A 22,869-nucleotide genomic window follows, 5' to 3' on the forward strand; every position below is an offset into this window, starting at 1 on the left:
TTTATGATGAATAATTGGAGAATTCAGAACAAAGGAAATGGAATGTGGTAGAATGAATATTGAGTTGGGATGAGGCCATTAAACCTCAGATGGTCATTTAACCTCCCTGAGCATCACTGTTTTTCATCCTTAAAGTGAGGAGATGAGACAGATGGTCAGTAGGATGTAGCTCTCCAGGATGTTAAGGTGGTAAATATCAGCTGCTCTGTAAACAGTCCAAGATTGCAAAGTGGATCATCCTTTTCTAGATGTGGTCATGCACAAGCACTCTAATGCCTGCAAACTGAAAAACTCTGAAAGGTGTGTTGTTCATAAATATACTTTTAAAATCTTTTGTGGTGGGCTTTACACAAAAGTACAATGGCTGCCATGTAGAAAATCACAACTGTCTAGCTCTGTTCTGTGACAGTCAATTTCCCCTGTCACCTAAGGTGTCATGTTTGGGGGGACCTTTAGGGACCCACTTTATGTGGGAAATGCTGCTTGCTGGAGTTGCCTGCCACACTCATCTGGTGGAATCTCCCCTGCATTAACGTCTACCTCGTTGCATTTGTTTCAGAGAACTGATGAGAGTCAGGTGTGTTGGGTTCCAGGCCCATTATGAGTATCATTCTCTTCTGAAGAATGAGTATCAGAGCAGGTAGAGACTAGGAACAGGAATGCAGTTTTGTTGTGCACCCCAGTGTCAACTTCAGGGTGTCTTGGTGGGTAAGGCAGTGTCCTGGCAATGCCATTGAGTGGACACACAAGAGGTTCCTGGGAAAAGGCACTCTGTGTTAAATGGAACTCATTCAGAACATTTCCTGTGGTTTGAAAGCAAGCGAACCTGAACAAGGAGCCAGGAAGAGAAACATGGTAGCATTGGAAATTCTAGCCTTTCGTGTGTACGGTCAGTAAACATCAGGTCACCTCCTTTTTTATAAATGTGAAAGCACATAAAATTTAATAACTTGTCCGGACTTTTACCCAAGGCTCAGGCAGACCTGGGATTATAACCCTGACTGTATGTTTAAACACGGCTCTCCAGGAAGCACTGAGTCAGGATACACATGGGACTTTAACTGGTTCATGCCGTACTAAGCAGATTATACATGTTTGTCGGAATTATTTATCGTGAAATCCCTCTTTGATGGGGACAGGTACACTGGGAGGAATGCGGTTGGCATGTGTTCCCAGAAGAGGTGTGGACGGGCACTCAGTGTGTGTGTGTGTGTGTGTGATTGAGTGTGATCCCGGAAGACCAGGTTCTGCATTGAATTTGCAGGTGACAACTGAAGGGGTGATTACAGCACAAGGCAGCACATATCCCAGAAAGAAGGGAATGGAGGTGGACTGTAGTGGGGCATGTCCTGTGGCCAGGCACACTGGAGGCAGCAGCCGTGACTGTCGGCCAGGAGTCAGGGCCCTTTATATGAAACCTCACGCCCCCAACATCTCATCCGCCAGCCTGGATCAGTGGGAAGCCTTGACCCAGCAACTTGTTTTGTTAGCTCTCTAGGGTATCACCATGTCCAAGCAAGCCCCGAGTTCAGACCAGGGAGGAAGAGGGATTAAATGAGGGGTAAAGGGGAGAAAAGGGGAAGTGGGGATGACTAATCCTCTGACCTGGCAAGGCTGTCTCAGAGCCAGAGGAGAGTTTCTTGTAGTTCTCTCTCCCATGTTTTTAGCTGCGTCATGACCATTGCTGCGGGAGAAAACACCAGAATTTTCAGTTGGCAGTGAGAGCTGGACAGAAGCTTCATCTGATTTTTCTGAGAATCCTTAGACAATCTGGAGGAAAGATTAAGTACAGTGCCTTCTAGGGGCCAGGCTGAGTGGTGGTCCGGTGGAGCGCCTGCTCGCTGCGCAGCTAGACGCTCTGCGTCCTACTTTGATTCATTTGTGGGAAACCCGAAGATGCCACCATGGGGTTCACTGAGCCATGGGCGCTATGCAGGCATGAACCAGGATGACTGTGTCGCTGCCTGGGTGTGAGGGGTGGCAGGTTGCTGTAACGTGCTCCGTTGCTTGGCCCGTTGTGCTCTTAAAGATACACCGGACGAGCACATGGGTGCTGGTCAATAAGAAGCTGAAAGGGGGTGAAGATGACGAAAGGAGTTGATGAAGGGTTAATGTGATGGCGGCATAACTAGCACCTTCCCTCATTACTCCAAAAAGGCCTATTATTGAGACCTTTTGATCTACATAGACAGGGTTGTTTTGAAGAGGAGAGCTCGTGCATTTAAGTTTCCCAGATGTGTATGGTGCCCTCAGACTACACCCACACTGCCAGAACACAGTGGCAACAGCATGTGTGGTGACTCAGTCAACAGTAGGACTTGCAAGCCATTGGCGCAGAGGAGGACTTCCCCCCAACTTTTTAATAGTTTTATAGAAAAGTTTCAAAAATACTAGAGAGTTCATGATATTATATCCATCATCTGATTTCTCCTAATGTTAACGTCTTGGAAATTTTTATTACAATTACCAAAACCAAGAAATTAATGTTAGGACAGTACTATTAACTAAACTACAGACCTTATTTGAATTTCATAGCTTTCTGTTCATGTCCTTTTGTGTTGGGATCAAGTCTAAGATCCACACTGCATTTACGTCTCCTTAGTCTCCTCCAGTTGTGTCAAGGGACACATGATGTCCTGTGTCATTAATCATGATCACTTGGTTTAAGTTTTATCTGATGGGTTTCTCCACTTTAAAAATTACTACTTTTCCTTCTGGAATTAAAAAATGCCTTGGGGGAGCCACTTTGAGAGTATACAAATATCAGACTTTTGCCCATTGATTTCTTTAGCATCTATGCATGGATTTCACCAGGAGTCAGCATGTTTTGAACCAAGGAAAAATAGCATTCCTGGGTGGATGACATGATGATAAAAGAATGATCTGTCCCATGTAGGGATTTAGAGTGTGTTTCCTGTAGACTGAGGTAGGCCACTAGCATGCAAGGATGATTATGTGCAATACATGCATGGAGCACAGCATTGCTGACTGGTGGGACATTGACCAAGTAGAAGTTGACAGTCATGTACCCTTACCTGAGAAGGACTGCTGGCTTTGCTAATGATCGTGGTGGCAAATGTTCTGAGGACAATGGCCAGGTATCCTGGAACCCCAGACCAAAGAGGATACAATTTTATCTGTGTTCTCTTTGTGGTTTTACTCTTTCTATTAATCCAGCAAAGTTCCATGCATTGAGTTAATCTTCCCCTTGTGATAATTTTTGGGGTTGGTATGTAAAAAATTTGCACACTCTCCTCCCACTGGGAAGCAAGTGGGCCATTCTAAAAGCAACATTCAGAAACCGGTGTCAGGAAGATCTTGTTCTGTTGAGGATGGAGTATGCTGAGATCTCAGATTCACTGGGGCCCTGAATTTCTTGAGCAGCCACTTTAAGTAACTGTGCATTGTTGGGTATGTTTGGTATATGGGAAAGGGACACACTTAGAATAGAAAAGTGGAAGGTTAGGGTTAGAATGCTGTATTACCGGTAGTTGTTTGATGTACAGAGCATTGCTTCAGTGTCTCATGTACTGCTAGTTTATGTACTGAAGGACTTATTGGTAATTTGAAGAAATGGAGAACGAGGCTCATTTTGTTGAAGACTCAGAGGGTGAAATAATTTGCCAAACTGATTTAAAAATCCAGTAGGCGTAGTCTGCAGGGCAACTGATCAATCTGAAAAAGAAACAGATTTGCTTAGGAAAGTCAACAACGCAGTTAAATGCATGTGTTGATCCTCATTGAATAATACAAGTAGTAACAGAAACATCCGATCACATTTAAGAATTATCAAGAAATGTGTGATGTGAGGTCATGACTGACAGCCTCAACAGCCTCAGTTAAAGGTGCCCCACTGGGTGTGGCCAACACTTGGCCACTTTGACACTTTCTTACAGAGCTAATCATCCACTTACCTTATATGACCCCACAGTTACCAAGAAAGGAAAACATGCACCAGTATTTACATGAGTGTTCAAGCAGTGATGTTTGTAATAGTGCAAAACTGTAAAACTCATTCACGTTTCTTCATAGTAGTGAAAGAATATAAGCTCATCCAGGACTTGAAAGAATGAAAGTCACGTCAGACTGAAAAAGCAAAAGCCCTGCCGTTTACCAGGCCGGGGGGAGCGATGCAGGTAGCGCCAGTTGCAGGGCGTGTAGGGAACGTGTCTCCCCCAAGGTCATGGAGCGTTAGTGAGGGGTCGGCTACTGCTGTCTCCCCTCTGTGGCCCCCAGACCCACTTTGCACCACTCATCCTTTACTAGAGCCTCAGTTTCTAGATGGCTTTCATTTCCAGTTTAATCCCTGCTTCTTCTAATCCTGCCTCAGAAAAGGTATCAGATTCAGAACTGATCTCCGCTTCTTGAAGACTCTCAGAATCCTTCAGCATCCCGCTCGCCCTTATCCAGTGACACTCCCCAGCTCCTCACAGTGCCAGACTACACACCTGCTCTTCATCAGTCTAGCCCCCCAGACGGAAATAGCATTTACCGGTATATTAATGAGCAAACAAATTTATACTACAGTCAGTCAGTGGGACGCAACTCAGCAATAAAAAAGAATGAACTGTTAACATCTAGAACAACATAGATCAGTTGGATCAATCTCAGAAGCCTTACAATGAATAAATGAACAAGACGAAAGTGCATACTGTGTTATTCCACTTGTATGACTCACGAAGAAGCAGAACTAATCTATAGCAAGAGAATTCTGATCAGTGGCTGCCTGGGGCCAGGACTGTGGAGTGAGACCAACTGCAACCAGCATGAGGGAACTTGCTTGGGAGAGGATTGGAGTGGTGCTTAACGGGCGTATGTTGAAAGTGATCAGCCCACGTGATTAAAATGTGTTCGTTTTATCGTAGGTATAGCATGCCTTGACACAGTTCAGCCGAAGAGTATGAAGCACCAGGGTGTTAACCTGCTCCCCACACCAACACTAGGTTAGCAGCTGCTCTAAACAGCTGCGCAGAGACCTGGAATATGACCTCAAACCTTCCTTTCTGTAACACTGCTCTCGATGGTTTTGGATTGATGGTGTAAACATAGAATGTTAATTGGTCCTGCACTAGGAAATTGTACCTCTTACCAGCATTATTTATTATAACCCCCCTGATTGGTTAACAGCGCGCAGAGAGATGTGACCGCACGTACTCCCTGAGGGCCGCGCTGCGTGACAAGCTCGGAGTAGAAGAATAGGTTAGGAACGGAGGGGCCGCTTCCTTGAGCCTAAAGCAGCCCAGCCTACGTCACCCTTGCTTTTTCAGAAGTGCCCCATGGAATGGAGGGGCACGGAGCTGCGCCCGAGATGCTGCCTGGCCTCCTGCAGTGGCTGCTTGCCTGAGCTCTTTCTTGCCTGTTGTGTGCTGGGTAAAGCTGAGCCACCAGGTGTTGACATCCTGTTGTACGTAGTCTCTCAGTCTTGTCCGCTCTGAACCCAGGACCACCTGATGTCGAGTCCGTGGCTGTGCGGCATGCTGCGTGTTTATCGTTATAAACATACATTCCATCCTCTTATATGAAGTTATAACTTACTTCTTTTTTCTCAGTTAAGCCTTCAGGTACAAGATGTTACGTTGACGGATCAGAAGAAATTGGAAATGACTTTAAACTAAAATGTGAACCAAAAGAAGGTTCACTTCCATTACGATACGAATGGCAAAAGTTGTCCAACTCACAGAAACTGCCCACCTCCTGGTTAGCAGGTACTGCTGATTGTACAATTTGAACTGTTTGCCATTGATTTGGACTTATATCTAGTAGGGTTTGTGCATGTGTATATTTTTTAAATTTCCAGATACCTTCCCCTTTTTCGTGTAATATGAACAATCAGGATTCCATGGGACTTATTCAGCATTTTGTAATGACAGCTTAATGTCATGTAGTATAAATGAAGAGGTATTTGTATAATGATCACTGTTTAGGATTTATAATTGGTTTCTTTGGTATATGTATATTTAATTGATGGTAGTATAGATGGAAACTATTCATTATCATGAATTAGTGGCTACGTTATGACAAGAGTTGGATCTTAAGTGTTTTGTCTGGATTCATGTTGAAGATACGGTTATTTATCCACGGTGTGTCTGTAAAACCAAACAAAAAAATCCTATGTGACGTTAACCAGAAAGATTCAAATTGGCTAAATCTGATCATTCTTCTGTTTGTTATAATTGACCTGTTATTCAAACTGATACCATACTCCACCCTCCCCGCCATGGTCTTAACCAGGATTTCTCTCTGCATCTCGTTCTTTTTTTCAAACTGAGAGGCCAAACTATATGACCCCTTCTAACTTTCTATGTTTCCTCCATCTGGAGGGATGAAACAGGTTTGCATATCTTGCTGCTGTGCCTAAGAGCCTTGGTGGCGTGGAATATTTTTTATAATCAGTGTGACTCTGCTTCAGCAGAGACTCAGTGCACCTGACTGAGGGGACCGTGATTACTTTTTTGCTTTGCTGTGAATGAACTGGAGGCACAATTGTCTGCATTCCAGAGACATGCATGTATCTCACTGATAGTTTGTTCTGCATCTAGCTTCACTCTGCCTTCCTTGCTTTTTCACCTGTGTTGTCAAACCGAGGCGGGTTTGCCTTTACTGAAAACTCAGCAATGTGATAGTATAAAAATGGATTTTGGTTCCTCCCCGCCTCTTCCTACAGAAATGAATTCTCCTGCTATATCTGTAAAAAACGCCACTACCGAGTACTCTGGGACATACAGCTGTACAGTCAAAAACAGAGTGGGCTCTGACCAGTGTCTGCTACGCCTGGACGTTGTTCCTCGTAAGTGTCTTCTTCTGTTGCTGTGATGGTGGTCCCATTACCTTTATGCAGCCTCCTGTGGTTCAGTCGGCAAGTACGCATTAAGGGCCAGGGAATGCTGACTGAGCAAAGCCCTCTGTGGCTTGGTTAGCTTTCCTAAGTCATGGAAAGGAAAAAGGTACTACATTTTGTTAATGAAACCTTCTTTATTATTGTAATGACATTAAGAAGGTAAGAGTTTCCAGATCAGCTCTTGTGCCGTATCAGCCGACCGAAGAACAGACTGTGTGGAACATTCTTGTATGCCAGCTTAAAGTCGTGTGGAGTGGTCCTGCTGTTCTTATCCTTGAAGTAGATTGCATAGTTTAGAAGAAAGTTTTTACTGGATTTTCCCCCCACCAGAAAAAGCTAATTAATGTGTCTATTAAAGTTAGTATATACAATGAAATCAGTCTGTCACTGTGTGTCATTACCTTCAGTATGACTAGATGGAAGGGTTTGTTTTGTTTTTTGTTTTTACTGTTAATTACTTTCTTACTAACATCTTCTTCTAGCTTCAAACAGAGCTGGGACAATTGCGGGAGCTGTTATAGGAATTTTGCTTGCCCTCGTGCTCATTGGTCTTATCGTCTTTTGCTGTCATAAAAAGCGCAGAGAAAAAAAATATGAAAAGGAAGTTCATCATGATATCAGGTAATTAAGTGACACAGGAGTTGACTGATACGTACTGAGTTTATTGTCTCTGAAGCCTTAGTTCCCCTAACCATCTGAAACATTTGCCTCTGAGAATTAAATGAAACACATTTGAAAGCTTTTACTTTCATTTTGAAGTGTGCAGATCCAGCCCACCTCCCTTGTGTGTGTGCGCGCCCTTTCCCTCCACCACCAATTTTGGGCCCTACTTTAAGATCCACTGCAGAATGCTTATCTCAAGACTGTCTGCCTTCTTCCAATAAAGTACAGGCATGTAGTGTTCAAAAAAAATGAAGATTTTGTTTTTTTTTTAAAAAAAAGACCTGATGGTATCAAGTGAAGTAGGTAGTTAATAAAAACTGTTGGTAATATGATTTTATTTTTCAAACATCCCAAACCAGTAGATCTTAACTGGAAGTACACATTGGATTATAGAACTTGTAAACATAATATATGACCAAAATAATACTGGAAATTGACATTTGGTGGGTCTGGGCATCAGAGGTAACTCAGATACATATCCTTTGTCAGTGCTTGATGTGAAAATTCTTAGACCTAATTCCCAGTTTTTGCAAACTTAAATCTACTAAGTTTTTAGCTCAAGTCTTAGATGAGTAACTTTCAAAATAAAAAGGATATTTTATCTTGTTCTCTTCTTTGGTAAAAATATCTGTAGATGTTAGTGCTTTATCGACTATAAAGTGTTACATGACTGTAACCAGATTATCTTGATCAGTGATACTAGAATATGGAAATATTTGAGGCTTGTTCTTTGTAAGACAACATTATGGAATCTTGCACTTTTTGTACAAACCACATCTCGTGATGTGTGAAGATACACACTGTACATGATAAATTCTGGACGTGTACACTGCTCGCTGCATTGCACTCTCTTGTGCTTGCTTTTTGTGTGTCAGACACACTTTATATACTTAATGCTTAAATAGAGGATCTTCCCTCAGCCCTCCCCACGACTCCTAGCTTACGTAATTGTAGGTTTTTAGAAACTTGTTCTTTGAACGTGTCCTGGGATCTCTGCTCTCCAGGGAAGATGTGCCGCCTCCAAAGAGCCGCACATCCACGGCCAGAAGCTACATGGGCAGCAACCACTCATCCCTGGGATCCATGTCTCCTTCCAACATGGAGGGGTACTCCAAGACTCAGTATAACCAAGTACCGAGCGAAGACTTTGAACGCGCTCCTCAGAGTCCGACTCTCGCGCCCGCTAAGGTAGCTGCCCCTAATCTCAGCAGGATGGGGGCGGTGCCCGTGATGATCCCGGCACAGAGCAAGGACGGGTCCATAGTGTAGAGCCTCCATGTCCGCCTGTGCTCCCCGCGTGTCTCCTTCTCCAAGTGTGAACACCTGTTCTGTTTTAAATTTTGCTACCAGCCTCAAAATATATCAAAAAGAAGTCAAACAGAAACTGTAAGAACTACACTACAAAAAGTTTTGTTTGGTTATACTGAAATAGTAAAGGCATTAAAGTTCTAAGGACAAGTTCACTAAGTAAGAGCTTGATTTTTTAGGTTTCTGGATATCAATGCTTAAGTCAGATGTAGCACTTTGAATATGAAATCATAGGTGAAGAAATAAATGGTGAACTTACATGCACACTAAGTTGATACTTGAATCATCTGAAAGTGGTACTTTATAATTTCTACTGTTATTTTTAGGTTGCCTTTTTCAATTAATTTATGACCCAGTAGTGGGCTCCCCCCTCCCCAAATCGGTAAAGAAAGATTCATAGCAGAAATACTGAGACATTTATGTTTGTCCTTGTTTTTCCTTTGAAAACTCTAAACATGTTTGAAGTATGTCTAATAAATAGAAAACACTACAGACTTCTAGAAATCACTAGTTCCAAGTCATTCATAGACCTTGTGTATGAAATGACTTCTTAAGTATTTGGTTGATAGATTGTTGTGGGCACCAGGAATGTAGTAGCTCTTTTATATGCCACAGTAAAGGAGCATATGGCAGATTCATTCAGAAAACTTGCTGTCAGCTGCACACGGCAGCAACACTAGCAGTGCAGTGGTGAGGATAGGTTTTGTCGATGAGGGTTCCAATGCCTTGAAGCCCGTGGTAGCCTTCAGAATGGTGACCTGCTATGTCAAAGATGTGTCGTGTTTTGCGGTTCCCAGCTAAACACTGGCCCTCTACTGTAGGTGATATTTTTGTAATAAGAAAAAAAGTATAACTCATTTATTATTTGACATTTATAGATTATCTTTAATTTCCTAATTATTGGTTCTAAATTTTAGTGCCCCTGCCTTGTTCAGTGTGGTTTTTTGTTTTGTTTTCATGATGGTGTAGTATATTATATGCTCTAGAAATGTAATCTTAAATTTACCCTCTTGAATGCAATTCCTGGAGGATATTTTTCTTCCTAGACTTAGAATGATGAAATATACTTTTAAACTAGTAAGTGTCCTCCGTCAATTCCATATTTCAGACTTGGGAGGATGTACCGTTGCTATTGTATGGCCAACATGTCTTGTGTAGTTGCAGAAAATCAAGTTGAGCTTTGAAAAGTTTGTCTTAGTTTTGTGGAAGTGACTTAAAAAAAAAAGGAAGAAATGAAAGGAAAAGGAGTAACAGGAATACTCCTAACCGCCAAATACGTTAAATACTGTTTTAGTAGATGAAAGTGAATTAATTGTATTTCCCTTAAGACTGAGGGAGCGTGGATAGAGTAGAATGAGCCAACAGTTTCTTTATAGTACATAAGGTCGGCAATAAATTACTTCACTAGCTCTAAAACCTTTTCCCTAGATTTTAGTAGGGAGCTGGTTTCTGTTCATCTCTTTGGGTGCTGTGGTGGTAAATGCTACATTATAAATTAATGTTGGCATGAATTTATGATTAGGCAGAGTATTGTGTACACTTTTTAATGGTAAAATTAAGCTGAATGTGTCATGGATTAGTGTATAGTTTTACATATTTGGAAGGGTTTTTTAAATAGATTTTTAACATTACATACTATTGCTTTTATACATGTGTTTTCATTTTCATCTGTGCCTTTTGGGTAATTTAATTTTTATTATGAATTTCTGGTGCCTATGAGCTGGCTATCACCTGAAAGGTGCTTAGAGGTGAAGGTACTGTTCCTAACAACACATCACTGTGATACCGTCTGTCCTCCTCTCAGTCTTGCCTCCTCTTTTCTGTTCTTTTTGGCTGCAAGTTAACTGATTGTGTTCCTCAAAGTTTTTAAAATTTCAACATCCCAACACTCTTTGACTGTGTTTCTGATTTTATAGCAATAACTATTTTTGAATATCAGATATCTGGTCTGTTTTATATGAATACAATATTTATAAGATATTATAAGGATAAATAACCGAGCACGAACACTAATGATAAGTTTTTGGTCCTCTTTATTCCCAGTTTTCATATAATGAAGATGATCAATCTAAGTAGAAGTTACTATAAAAAGTAGACATATGTAAGGCTTTTCCTTCCTTTAGACTTCGTAGTTCATAGTCTAGCATTTGGCTGTAAGTAAACTAGAATCTCTTCCAGAAACGCTTCCTGCTGGTTCAGGTCCAAGCCACCTACAGTCTGAGAAACAGGTTCATAAAAAGTGACTCTGACCTGAAGAGAACTGTTGGGTGTGGTTGGGTGTAGAGGACAGAATTCAGTTTAGGTGTACACCTCCAGCTACTTGGAATGTAAATTTCAGTTAATCCAAAAGTCAGATAGTACTGATAAGTTCCCAAATAATTCTCGCTGATGGTTTCCGTTGAACTAGAGATCAAATATTTGTTCTAGAATTATTATTGGCAGTCATCAAGCAATTCAACAAAAAATTATTATTCAAGCATTGCCATTAGAGCCAAACATGAGTCACGGATGGCACGCAAAGTGGTTCCGTTCCATTTTATACCTAGGAGACTTGACACCCATCTTTTCTTAGTTATGCAGGATAACTTGAAAAGAAATGATGCTGTAGAGAATGTAATTCTGTACTTTGAGAATGTAGATTACCAGTATTCTTTTTCTTATTGGCAGTCTTACCAATATTTCCCCGTTAGAAGGCTAAAACAAAAGAAAATCTTATTGATCATGTTGACCAGTTAATCCAGGCAGATAACTTCCTTTGCATTTGGCCTATCTGCCATGGAGTTGTTATAATGGAAACACAACCTGAGCGTGTCTTAGTGGGAAGATTAATTCAAGAAACACAATTAGATTACTGGTATGAATAAATACCTGATTTTTATCAAAAAGGTAATTTTTAAGATTGAGTTCTGGAAATTTGGAGCAAGTGAAGGGGCAAGGAAACATTTTGATTAAATATAAAGAACTCATTGCATGAAGTTGGATGTCAAATTCTATAATGTATGGCTTCTTAAAATAACTATTCTCTGTCTTTTTGTGTGTGTGCAGCATGTAAATTGAAGTTATGTGAATATTTAAAGTTTTTTTTCTTAATCTCTTCATCTTCACAGTGTTTAGGGCTTTCAGATGCCTTATTCCAGTGTGAACAGAAAAAGTCCATATTTTTTGTGGTTAATGCTTTGATGTGTCATGTAAGGAGTAGTTTGTAGAAAATGTTGGCACAGTTCTAACTTTTTAGTGGCTTGTGACATTATATTATATATATATGTACATATATCTTTATAATATTTCTGTGTTTAGTAGTATGAATGTTCTGGGCAAGTTTTAATATTTCAAATGCCTTTGGATATTCTTGCAATAAAGTCAACATGTTCAGCAGCTGGATTTTTTTTTTTACTTGTTTGACACTAAAATGGTCCATAACTGAGCACAAATTCTACTTATAAATGTTACAGAAGCAGGGAAGAATAATAAATAAATTGGTGAATTGTGGTTCTGTGTATCTTATGGATGGTAGCAGTATCAAATATTTGCTGCATTTGACTTCTTAGTAGTAGTTAAAATTCAGCTTTACAAATTACACTGTTTTGTAATTTCAAAGTGTGGTGAACATCTATTGGGTTTGATTTTGGTCCTGAACACCAAGAGTTCCAAGGAAGAACTCTGTGTTTTCTACTAGCTTATTTAACAACACAATTGTTAAGAGAACCGTAATTCACTGATTCACTTATTCTCATTCCTGTGAATTTTTGTGATGGATTTGCACTACTGAGAAGTATTTTGACACTTCACATATGCAAGTAGAGAATTGATAGTGTCAGTTTCAGAAAAAAAAATGATTTTTTGTATTTCAGGTTTCTGGCTTAAATATCCAATGGTGCGGAGTTTGAAATTTGTTAAGAACAAATTTTGGTTAAAAAAAAAAAAAACTTGCTCTAGTTTTGTGAGCTTGTGTACTTTTAAAATAAAATCAAGAAAGCAGTTTTCTGCCTGGCGGTGTGGCTTCATTGTGCCTTTAAAAAAAGTCTACTTCATAAAACTTCAATATGCTGTTCCTCCCTGCTTTCCTGGTCTTGAGTTTCCTTCCGCCCCCCACCCCCTTTGCATCTTTTACTAAACAGAGTAAACAAAACAATCACACACCAACGAAAACCTGTCAAACACACATAGGTAAATTTCCCCAGTCCTGTGCCTCTATTGTCAGTATGTAACATAATATATTTGGGGTTGAAACCTCCAAAGTTCTGTGATTTTACAATTTACAGTATAAACTCCAGGAGTTTTTCAGATGCATTAAAAACTATGCATGCATATATATACATATTAAATACACATACATCTACGTATGTTTAAAGCTATTTTCGACTCTAAACATTGATTTCAGAAAAAAAACAGGATGGGGTAGTAATGCTTTTGTAACAAGATATTTTGAGAAGTATTTTGTTTATCCTATAATTTCTCAAGCTTGGCACTTTTTTACATTTTGGGGTGGGTTATTCTTGGTTGTGGGGGACCATCCTGTGCATCGCAGAATGTTTAGTGGCATCCCTGGCCTTTACCTACCGTGTGCCATTGGCGGTCCCCCCGCCCCCCCCCCCCCCAGATCCCCAGATGTGACAACCAAAAATATCTCCAGCACTGCCAAGTAGCCACTGGGGTGGGGCCCAAAATCGCCCCCCAGTTGAGAACCACTGGTTTATACTAATGCAGAGTTTTCTGTTCAGAGATTAAAAGGAGAAATGCTTTTGTAGGCTTTGGAGTCAAGACGTATCTGAATACCACTTGTAACTAGATGCTTTACTTAGCTTCAGTTTCCCAGTGCTCAAAATGGGGATGAAAATACCCACATTACAGGGAATGTTGGAAAGGTTTTAAAGAGAGACAATTGATATCATGGTGAAAATTTTTGCATTTCTACCTGGTACCTGGGATGCTGATAGTGATACAGGGATTTTCAAAGATTCATGATTACAGTAAAATATGCTCAGTGACACCACTAAGTACAATCTAATGCCTTTAATTTACATCATATTTTATTTTAACCTTATAGCTCTAAAGGCCAGATCATATTTCTGGTTAATTATAAATACCAAATGGCAAAACTGATGAAACTGAGACAAAATTGAGTATAAAGTCATTTGTTGTTAAATAAAAATGGTTGAGCTTTAAGTCTAAGGCACAAACAAATGTAATTTCTAAATGCAATAATGACAACAGTGAGAGCAGGAAGCCAATTTTAGGAACTCAGCTTAATTTTTCTTGCTGGTATTTCTGAAGTATAAATCAAATGAGGTTTGTTAGAACACTTCTGTCACTTAAGTGATATTTCTAAATTTGATAACTGTTCATAGAAAAAAAGTCATACTAAGGTAACCACAGGAAGAAAATAATTTCCCAAGTTAATGAAGAACCAATAAATTGCAGTCTAGTTAACCACAGATCAGGGCGTTGATCGGTATGCTTTTTTTTTTTAGTATTCTTTTTAATTGATGTATAGTCCATTTACAATGTTGTGTCAGTTTCTGGTGTACAGCACAATACTTCGGTCATATAGGAACATACATATGTTTGTTTTCATATGCTTTTTTCACCGTAAGTTACTACAGGATATTGGATATAGTTCCCTGTGCTGTGCTTGTTGTTTGTTGTATAAACTTGTTAATTTTAGTATGCTGCCCGCTTCACTGCTGAGCTGTGGAGAGTGAGAGGTGGGAGAAGATCCGACCTAACACCTGACGTCCATCCCAACCAAGTGCTAGAAGCCATCGTGACCTTGACTTGTCTTTCCCTGAGTCACTCTCTGTCCACAGTCCTAGCGGATTGCTTGCTTTAAAGTGTAAATATGATCATACTAAAAACCAGATCATCTTGACTTGATGGAAGAGGTCTCTCAGGACCATCACATCTCCCAGTGGTTTATTTTCCCCACACCTCTAGGTGTACCTTTGTGAGAGCTGTACTCGAAAGTCAAGTGGCCGTGGTTTCACAGCTTTGTGAACATGCACTTTCCTCAGCCAGAGAGCAGCCTCTCCTGTTGACCTGCCCAGTGCCTATTTGCCCTGCAGGTGTCAGTCCAAACACTCTCCTTGAAAGCATTTTTCCTGTTCACACCGCTGCCCCACACTCAAGCTAAATTAGAGGTGTGTCTGGGCCCTCGACGTTGCCCATACAGGTCTCACGACACAAAACCTTTCTCATTCTAGTTGTTTAACATGCTTAATATACCTCATTGATGAGTTTGAAGCTGGTTTATTCACCTTTATCCCCAGTTCCTAACTCTCACTTGTGTATTATTCACTAAATGCCAAATGAATTTTTAGGAAAGAAACTGCGGGCCCTAGGAGCACGTATGCATTTATCAAGCCTGCGTCGTGTGTTCTGTGAGACGGCTGGTCTGGTTTCTTCCAAAAAGGCAGTTACCACGAGGGAAAGGGTGAGTGACTGTGGTGAGGGAAAATTCTGCACATGGCTTAAAAAGTTAACTAGCACAAATGAAGACTGACCGGACTCAATAGGAGCCAACACAAACACCAACCTCGTTGTCATGCAAACATGGAGAGGGGAGGAAACATTGAGAAATAAGTGTCTAAGACCCTCCTCAGAGATTCTGACTGAGTAGGTTTGGGGTGAGGTCAGTGGCTCTGTTTCTCTTTCAGGTGGTTTTTTGATAGTTCAAATTTGGGAAACAATTGTTCAGGAAATCCTGCTCAGATGACTGGTTTCCATGCTAAGTCATTAGTGGTAGAGTATATTTTCTTGGGCCTCACAAACTTCCATAAATATTTGAATACACCTTTCATGAGGCCCAAAAACTTACATGCTCAGGTATCATTGCGTAATTTGAATATACTAATATTTCTTGATACCAGAATTTAGAGAGATCTACCGAGATAACCAACACACCGTTTCTTAGAAGATTTTAATTTAAAAAATGGGATTTTGTCAGTTGTTTCCAAGCCTTTCAAAATGCTTAGTCTCCTGAAAAGAGTAGTCATTTACAATTAATTTCTGTGTGTCATTGTGTTAGTTTGCTAGGATTGCCATAAGAAAGCACCACAAATGGGGTGGCTTAAACAACAGAAATTTGCTGTCGCACGGTTCTGGAGGCTGAAGGCCTGAGATCAAGGTGTTAGCAGGGTTGGTTGCATTTTTTTGTTTGTTTTAAATTGAAGTATAGGTAGCTGATTTACAGTATTAAATATTTCAAGTGTACAACATAGTGATTCAATATTTTTTATAGATTATATCTCATTTGAAGTTATTGCAAAGTATCAGCTCTATTTCCTGTGCTCTACAACATATTCTTGTAGCTTATTTATTTCATACATAGTAGTTTGTACCTCTTAATCCCCTACTCCTATCTCCCCTGCCACTTCTTCCCTCTCCCCACTGGTAACCACAAGTTTTTGGGGTTTTTTTCTTTATCTGTGAGTCTCTTTCTGTTTTGCATATATATTCATTTGTATTATTTTTTGATTCCACATATAAGTGATATCATACAGTATTTGTCTTTTTCTGACATATTTCACTAAGCATAATACTCTTTAGGTCCATCCGCATTGCTACAATGACAGAATTTCACTCTTTCAATGGATGAGTAATATTTCGTATTTATACACATACACACCCCACATCTTAATCCAATCATCTGTTGATGGGCACTTGGGTTGCTTCCATATCTTGGCTATTCAAAATAGTGCTGCTATGAACATTGGGGCACCTGTATCTTTTCAAATTAGTGTTTTTATTTTCTCTGGATGTATACCCAGGAGTAGAATTGCTGGCTTATATAGTAATTCTGTTTTTAGTTTTTTGAGGAAACTCCTTACCATTTTCCATAGTGGCTGCACCAGTTTACATTCCCATCAGCTTTGCATTAGGGTTCCCTTTTCTCTACATCCTCACCAACATTGTTACTTGTAGACTTTTAGATGATAGCCATTCTGACTGGTGTGAGATGATATTGTAGTTTTTGATTTGCATTACTGATGATTAATTATGAGCATCTTTTCATGTGCCTATTAGCTATCTGTATGTCCCCTTTGAAAAAAGTCTATTCAGGTCTTCTGCCCATTTTTTAACCAGGTTGTTTGTCTTTTTGCTACTGAGTTGTAAGAGCTCTCTTATTTATATATTTGGATATTAACCCCTTATCCATCTTATCATTTATAAATTTTTTCTCCCATTCAGTAGGATGTCTTTTTGTTCTGTTGGTGGTTTCCTTTGCTATGCAAAAGCTTTTAAGTTTAATTTGGTCCCATTTGTTTACTTTTGCATTTGTTTCCTTTGCCTTAAGAAATAGATCCAAGAAAATATTACTACAATTTATGTCAAGAGTGTTCTATGTTTTCTTCTAGGAGTTTTGTTGTTTCTGGTCTTGTATGTAAGTTTTTAATCCATTATGAGTTTGTTTTTGTATATGGTGTGAAAAAATGTTCTAATTTTAGTCTTTTACCTGTAGCTGTCCAGTTTTCCCAGCACCACTTACTGAAGAAACTGTCTTTTCTCCTTTGTTGTAGATTGACCATAAGTGTGTGGGCTTATTTCTGGGCTCTCTATCCTGCTCCATTGGTCAATATGTCTCTTTTTGTGCCAGTACCATGCTGATTACTGTAGCTTTGTGGTATAGTCTGAAGCCAGGGAGTATGATACCTTCAGCTTTGTTCTTTTTTTTTTTTTTTCAAGATTGCTTTGGTTATTGGGATCTTTTGTGGTTCTATGTAAATTTTAGGATTATTTTTCTAGTTCTATGAAAAATGTTCTGGTATTTTGATAGGGATTGCATTGAGTCAGCAGATTGCTATGGTTAGTATGGACATTTTAAAAAATATTCTTCTAATCCATGAACATAGGATATACTTCTATTTGTATTGTTTTCAGTTTCCTTCATCAGTGTCTTACAGTATTTCAGAGTACAGGTCTTTCATTCCTCAGATTTATTCCTAGGTATTTTATTCTTTTTGATTCAGTTGTAAATGGAAATTTTTTGTGTGAATTCTCTTTGTGATAGTTTATTGTTAGTGTATAGAAAAGCAACAGATTTCTGTACATTAATCTTGTATCCTGCACCTTTACTGAATTCGTTTTTTAGTTCTGTTTGGAGGGGGTTGGTTTCTTAGAGTTGTGAGGGAAGTCCTCTCTGCTTGGCTTGTTGATGACTGACTTTTCTCTGTGTCACTTCACGTCACCATCCTTCTCTGTTGTCTGGCTCTGTGTCCTACTTTTCCCTTTTTATAAGGACACCAGTCCTGTTGGATTAGGGCCCACCCTGATCATCTCATTTTACCTAATTGTATCTTCAACAACCTTGTTTTGAAATAAGGTTGCATTCTCAGGTCCTGGGGATTAGAATTACAACATAGGAATTTTGGGGCACACAATTCAATCTATTAACAGTGACAATGATTGGGAATTATGACAAAGGCCTAATAAAATAGTGAATGTTGGTGTGAAATACATGCCCAGAGAGTTTCCTTAATTGTTAGTGGTATAATAAAAATGTCAGCACCTAAGTAACTATGCCAACATAGTTATTTCATAGGTCTCAGTCTCTGCAATCCTCAGCCCCAGAAGAATATTTATTTCAAATATGGAGTGACCATAAAACACTATTTTTTTGGTGGGGGGTAATTAGGTTTATTTATTTAATTTTGGAGGATGTACTGGGGATTGAACCCAGGACCTTGTGTATGCTAAGTATGCGCTCTACCACTTGAGCTGTACCCTCCCCCCATAATACACTATTAACTTCACATCTGCTCGTCAAGTGAAAAAGTAGTTGAGGAAATGCTACGAATTGTCTTTTCTTAGGAATCTTGCTGGCAAGATGAAACTATTTTTCCAGGGAAACAGTTTTTCAAGTTCTGTATTCCACATTTTTATAAGATAATTTTTGTGAAATAGTGTTTTTTAAATATTTTAAGTAGATAATGCACATGATAGAAAGTGAAATGTAAATCACCCTTTCACTCATGTTTCTCAGTTTCTGTCCCGAATTCCCTTCAAGAGACATAACTTAAAATTTTTTTGAATAGGTCATCTATTCATTGGGCACAAAATTCGTAAGATACAAATATATAGTGAGAAGTATGATCAATTTCTTATTTATCCTTCTAGAAATGCTCTACACATATACAGGCAATTGTATGTGTGTATTTTTTCAGTTTATCCTGAATACTTATTTTCAAAAGTTAATAATTTGGCCATGGGGTGTGAAGGGATGTTAGGTTTTTGGTTTTTTTTTTTAAATTGAAGTATAGTTGGTTTACAATGTTGTGTAACTTTCAGGTGTACAGCAAAGTGATTCAGTTATGTATGGATGTTAGGTTTCTGACTAGAGCAACTGAGTGGAACCCTCAGACATTGAGTTTTGTTTCTATTAGAATCTGTGGAGGATGTTAGTAGGTAGGTGAATCATGAACCCAGACCTAAACAGTAAACTCAAGGCTGGAGATAAAAATTTGACCATCAGAAGCATGAGGATAGATTTTAAAGACAAAAGAATAGACCATGACAGAGAGAAGTAAAGGTGGAGATTGAAGCCCTGTTTCCTTGCATGTTTGAAAGTTAAGCTAAGGAGTTCAGTTTTGAACATGTTGAGTTTGTTAAGTTTATTGTATACATAAATGGAGATGTTGAGTAGATACATGGATATATGCATGTACAGTGTGAGGGCTGAGCATGGAAACACTGGAGTCTATGAAGTAAGTGATGTTGATAAAGATGAGTGGCCAACCGAATCAGACACTTCACTTAAATAGGAAGAAAATGAAAGAGGGGAAAGTGTGTGTGTGTGTGTGTGTGTGTGTGTGTGTGTAAAAGGGTTGACCCTGTGGAAGTCCGATGCTGCCAGCCAGTAGAGAGAGCATATTCTTGGAAACTTTGGCAAAACTGTTTGACCCCCTTCTGTTGCTATTCCTGTTGAGAAGTCTTTTCTGGTATTTTGAAGAGTTTCTGTTCCTCAAATTTGGATTTTTATTTTTTAGGGGATTGCTGCTTTGGGAGGAGGGAAAAACACCCGTCAAGAATCCATTGCTTGAACATATTTTATTTTGGTATTAAATGCAATCAGTGTAAAAGTGTGTGTGGTGTGGTGTGGTGGGGTGCCCTTCATCAGTACTTCAGACAGGATGATACTCTAACATGAGTTTGGGAGACGGTTTGTCTGGTTCTAGCTGGATGACCTTAGACGAACCATTTAACCTCTCCTCCTTTTTCTTAACAGTAAAATGAGGGTAATGGAACCTACTTCGTGGCATTGTTCTGGGACTGATAAGTCGGTACATGTGCAGCACACAGGCTGGCCCGTGCCCGTGCTCTGTAAGCACTGGCTGCTGTCATCAGCGTCGCTGCTGTTGTGTTGTAATAGTAATATTTACCTCGTATCTTACAGGATTGGGTGAATGTATCCTGGTTTTCTCAAGACAGTTCTGCCTTATGGCTGTTATTTCACGGTAATTACAAATGGCAGTTAATCTTTTGCTCTAGGAAGTGTCTCACATTGGCAGTAAGATCTGTGGTTACCCTGCCTTTGGGGTTTATAGAGTAGTTTGGCAGTGGTCTCAGTGAGGTGGTACTCAGCGTGAAGAAAGGAAATAGCGGTACCCACTTTCTCTGTCACTGTTCAATCAAAAGCAGCACCAATATATGTATGTATAATTAAATTTCCTTCATGTTTAGATTATCCCTGAAAGTTTAGAACAGGCACCAGTACACGATGATGTGTGGGATTGTTCTATGTGTCATGCAGAAATACTTACCAGTAATGAAAGTAGTGACCATCTCTATAAGCCAAAATGCATTTAACTCATTGCATCTTCTAAATTTGATTTCATCTGACTTGATGGTGCAATATTTGGGGGGGGGGGAACCTGTTTCCTTGTTAAGACAGCATTGTAACAATAGTAAATTTTAAAATATTTCATTCAAATGATACTGCTACCTAAAACCTTTCTGTTCTGTCTCTTCTGGTATATTTAAGTATATATGTATTTCTAAAGTGAAGGTCCTCTAGTCCTTTTTTTTCCTACTTGATGTTGTATCATACTTGTACATGTCTTACCTGTTGTTAGAAGTATATATATATAACATATATCTCCATTTTAATAGCTTTATGATGTTTCATTAAGTTGATGTTCCATAATTCATTTTTTTCTTATTTTTGGACCTAGAGGTTGTTTCCAATTCTGTTATATGTAACACTGCATTCCTACAGGTTTTCCCCTTTCTTTAAGAGCACAGGTATTTAAAAGCGTAAGTAATAAACCAATGGATGTTAGGGCAAATTTAATTCTGGGATGTAAGTGAAAGCACTGTTTAGTTCGTTGTTTCTTACACACAGAGCATTTCACAAGCTACGTTTTATGAATGCGATGATCTCCAGACCGCAATCTGAGGAAACTGGTAAGGGGAAAAAGAGAAGTTCTGGCCTTTTTAAGCCAAAGGCATATGTAAAATCTACAGAAGAGGGTGAGATCACTCAGGAAAGAGTACAGAGAATGAGAAGAGAACTGCAGGCAGCCCCCTGGGGCACAAAAGACTGAAAAAGCAACAATTCTGGGAATGAAGTCATGCATGATGACAGACCAGTTCTGGTAGAATGGTTGGGCCAACCCTTAGTGCAGTGGATTGAAGCATGAATGAGATCGAAGGAAAACCTAGAAATACAGTTAGCATGTAAAACCATGCCTCATGCAGGCAAAATCCTACAGTGTCCAAGTTATATGAAAGACATGGTTTTGCTCGTCTCGTCGTCAGATTCCCCCCAGCACCTGAGACGCCTGATTCATCAGACCCAGTTTGAAAGCTATGTAGATTAATCTCTCAAGACTCTTGGCCATGAAGAGAAGGAGGAAGTGAGAGGAAACTAACTAGGGAAGGGCAAAGGTTGGCTTGTTTGTGAGGACGGGAGAGGCTGGAGCGTGGAGGCTGTAGAGGAGGGTTCCGGAAGCAAGAAGGAGCCAAAACGGAACGTTGGTGGGATTAACTTGGAGAGGGCAAGGAGAGCATCTCCAGAGACTGAGGGAGGAGAGTGAGGGAGACTGGGGCAGATCTGATAGGTTTGTGGCTGCGGGGACAGGATAGAATTAGATGATCTCACTTTGCTCCGTAGAGGTGAGGTCATACCCTGGGAAGGGTGGGTGTAGCTAGGAGTAAGAGGACTGAGGAAAGAGGAGAAAGTTAGGAAATTTGGGGTGAAGAACAGGGGAGAGGATCTAATAAGCACACAGAAAAGGGATCCTCAATGATATGAAATATACTTCTTTTCTTGGCCAAGGTATCCTTTTTCTTTGACTGCTTATGGTCCTACCTTTTTCTCACCATGTACTCCTGACCGTTCCTAAACCATCCCTCCTTGCAATTGCTTTCTCTGAGGAAGCTGAGGGGCACCTGTCTCCATGTTGTCTGTCTCCTCTCCCTAAGCAGGTGTCGGACTTCTCCAAGGTTGAGCATGTTTACGTCTAAATGTCCAACACGTAATAGATTCTCAGTAATCTTTGTTGATGGTGATAACTGCAGCAGTTCTGGCTGTGTTCACATCAAGCTGTTGCCACAAGTATCCCCATCACAGTGTGTTTCTTCATAATATATCTTTGGTTTCTTCAAGTTTCTGCAGTTTTTTCCCAGAGCAGTTTTATGGATTCAGTGCAAACTATCATGGGGAAAATGAGTTATCTTGCACTTGAAAAAGAAGACGTGTTGGTCACGTGTTAGGTTAGTTGTCACTCGCTATTCCAAGTTGGACGTTGGCTCCTGGCACTGTGCTCTTTTCATGTTGCTAAGTAGGACATTTTCCCTCGTGGAGTCCTGGAACTGTCAACAGGGAGAACATTTCTAGAGAACGGTAGAATGGCCTTGCCATTCTGAGAGAAGAGAGTGTGGTAGAGAAGATGGAGCAGTGCCCCATTACCTGTGGGGGATACATTCCAAGGATACATTCCAAGTGGATGCCTGAAACTGCAGGTAATACATGTACTGTTTTTCCTATACAAACATACCGATGATAAATTTTCGTTTATAAATTAGGCACAGTAAGAGATTAATAACAGTAACTAATAATAAAA

At 39.8% G+C, this 22,869-nt stretch overlaps 1 protein-coding gene across 2 annotated transcripts in view; it reads left to right on the forward strand.

The window, feature by feature from the left end:
- CXADR (CXADR Ig-like cell adhesion molecule) overlaps positions 1 to 22,869 on the forward strand; it is a 57,291-nt gene that overhangs the window by 28,366 nt on the left and 6,056 nt on the right. The window contains exons 4-7 of one of the 2 annotated variants that reach the window (XM_072967874.1): positions 5,550 to 5,705; positions 6,665 to 6,787; positions 7,321 to 7,459; positions 8,506 to 8,689. In XM_072967874.1, the coding sequence (XP_072823975.1) occupies positions 5,550 to 5,705; positions 6,665 to 6,787; positions 7,321 to 7,459; positions 8,506 to 8,689 (602 nt within the window). Of the gene's footprint in view, positions 1 to 5,549; positions 5,706 to 6,664; positions 6,788 to 7,320; positions 7,460 to 8,505; positions 12,791 to 22,869 lie in introns of those variants that run through there. The other variant, XM_006216749.4, reaches the window with a different exon arrangement.

Source organism: Vicugna pacos, chromosome 1 (genome assembly GCF_048564905.1).
Source record: "Vicugna pacos chromosome 1, VicPac4, whole genome shotgun sequence".
In the NCBI taxonomy this organism is placed as follows: domain Eukaryota; kingdom Metazoa; phylum Chordata; class Mammalia; order Artiodactyla; family Camelidae; genus Vicugna; species Vicugna pacos.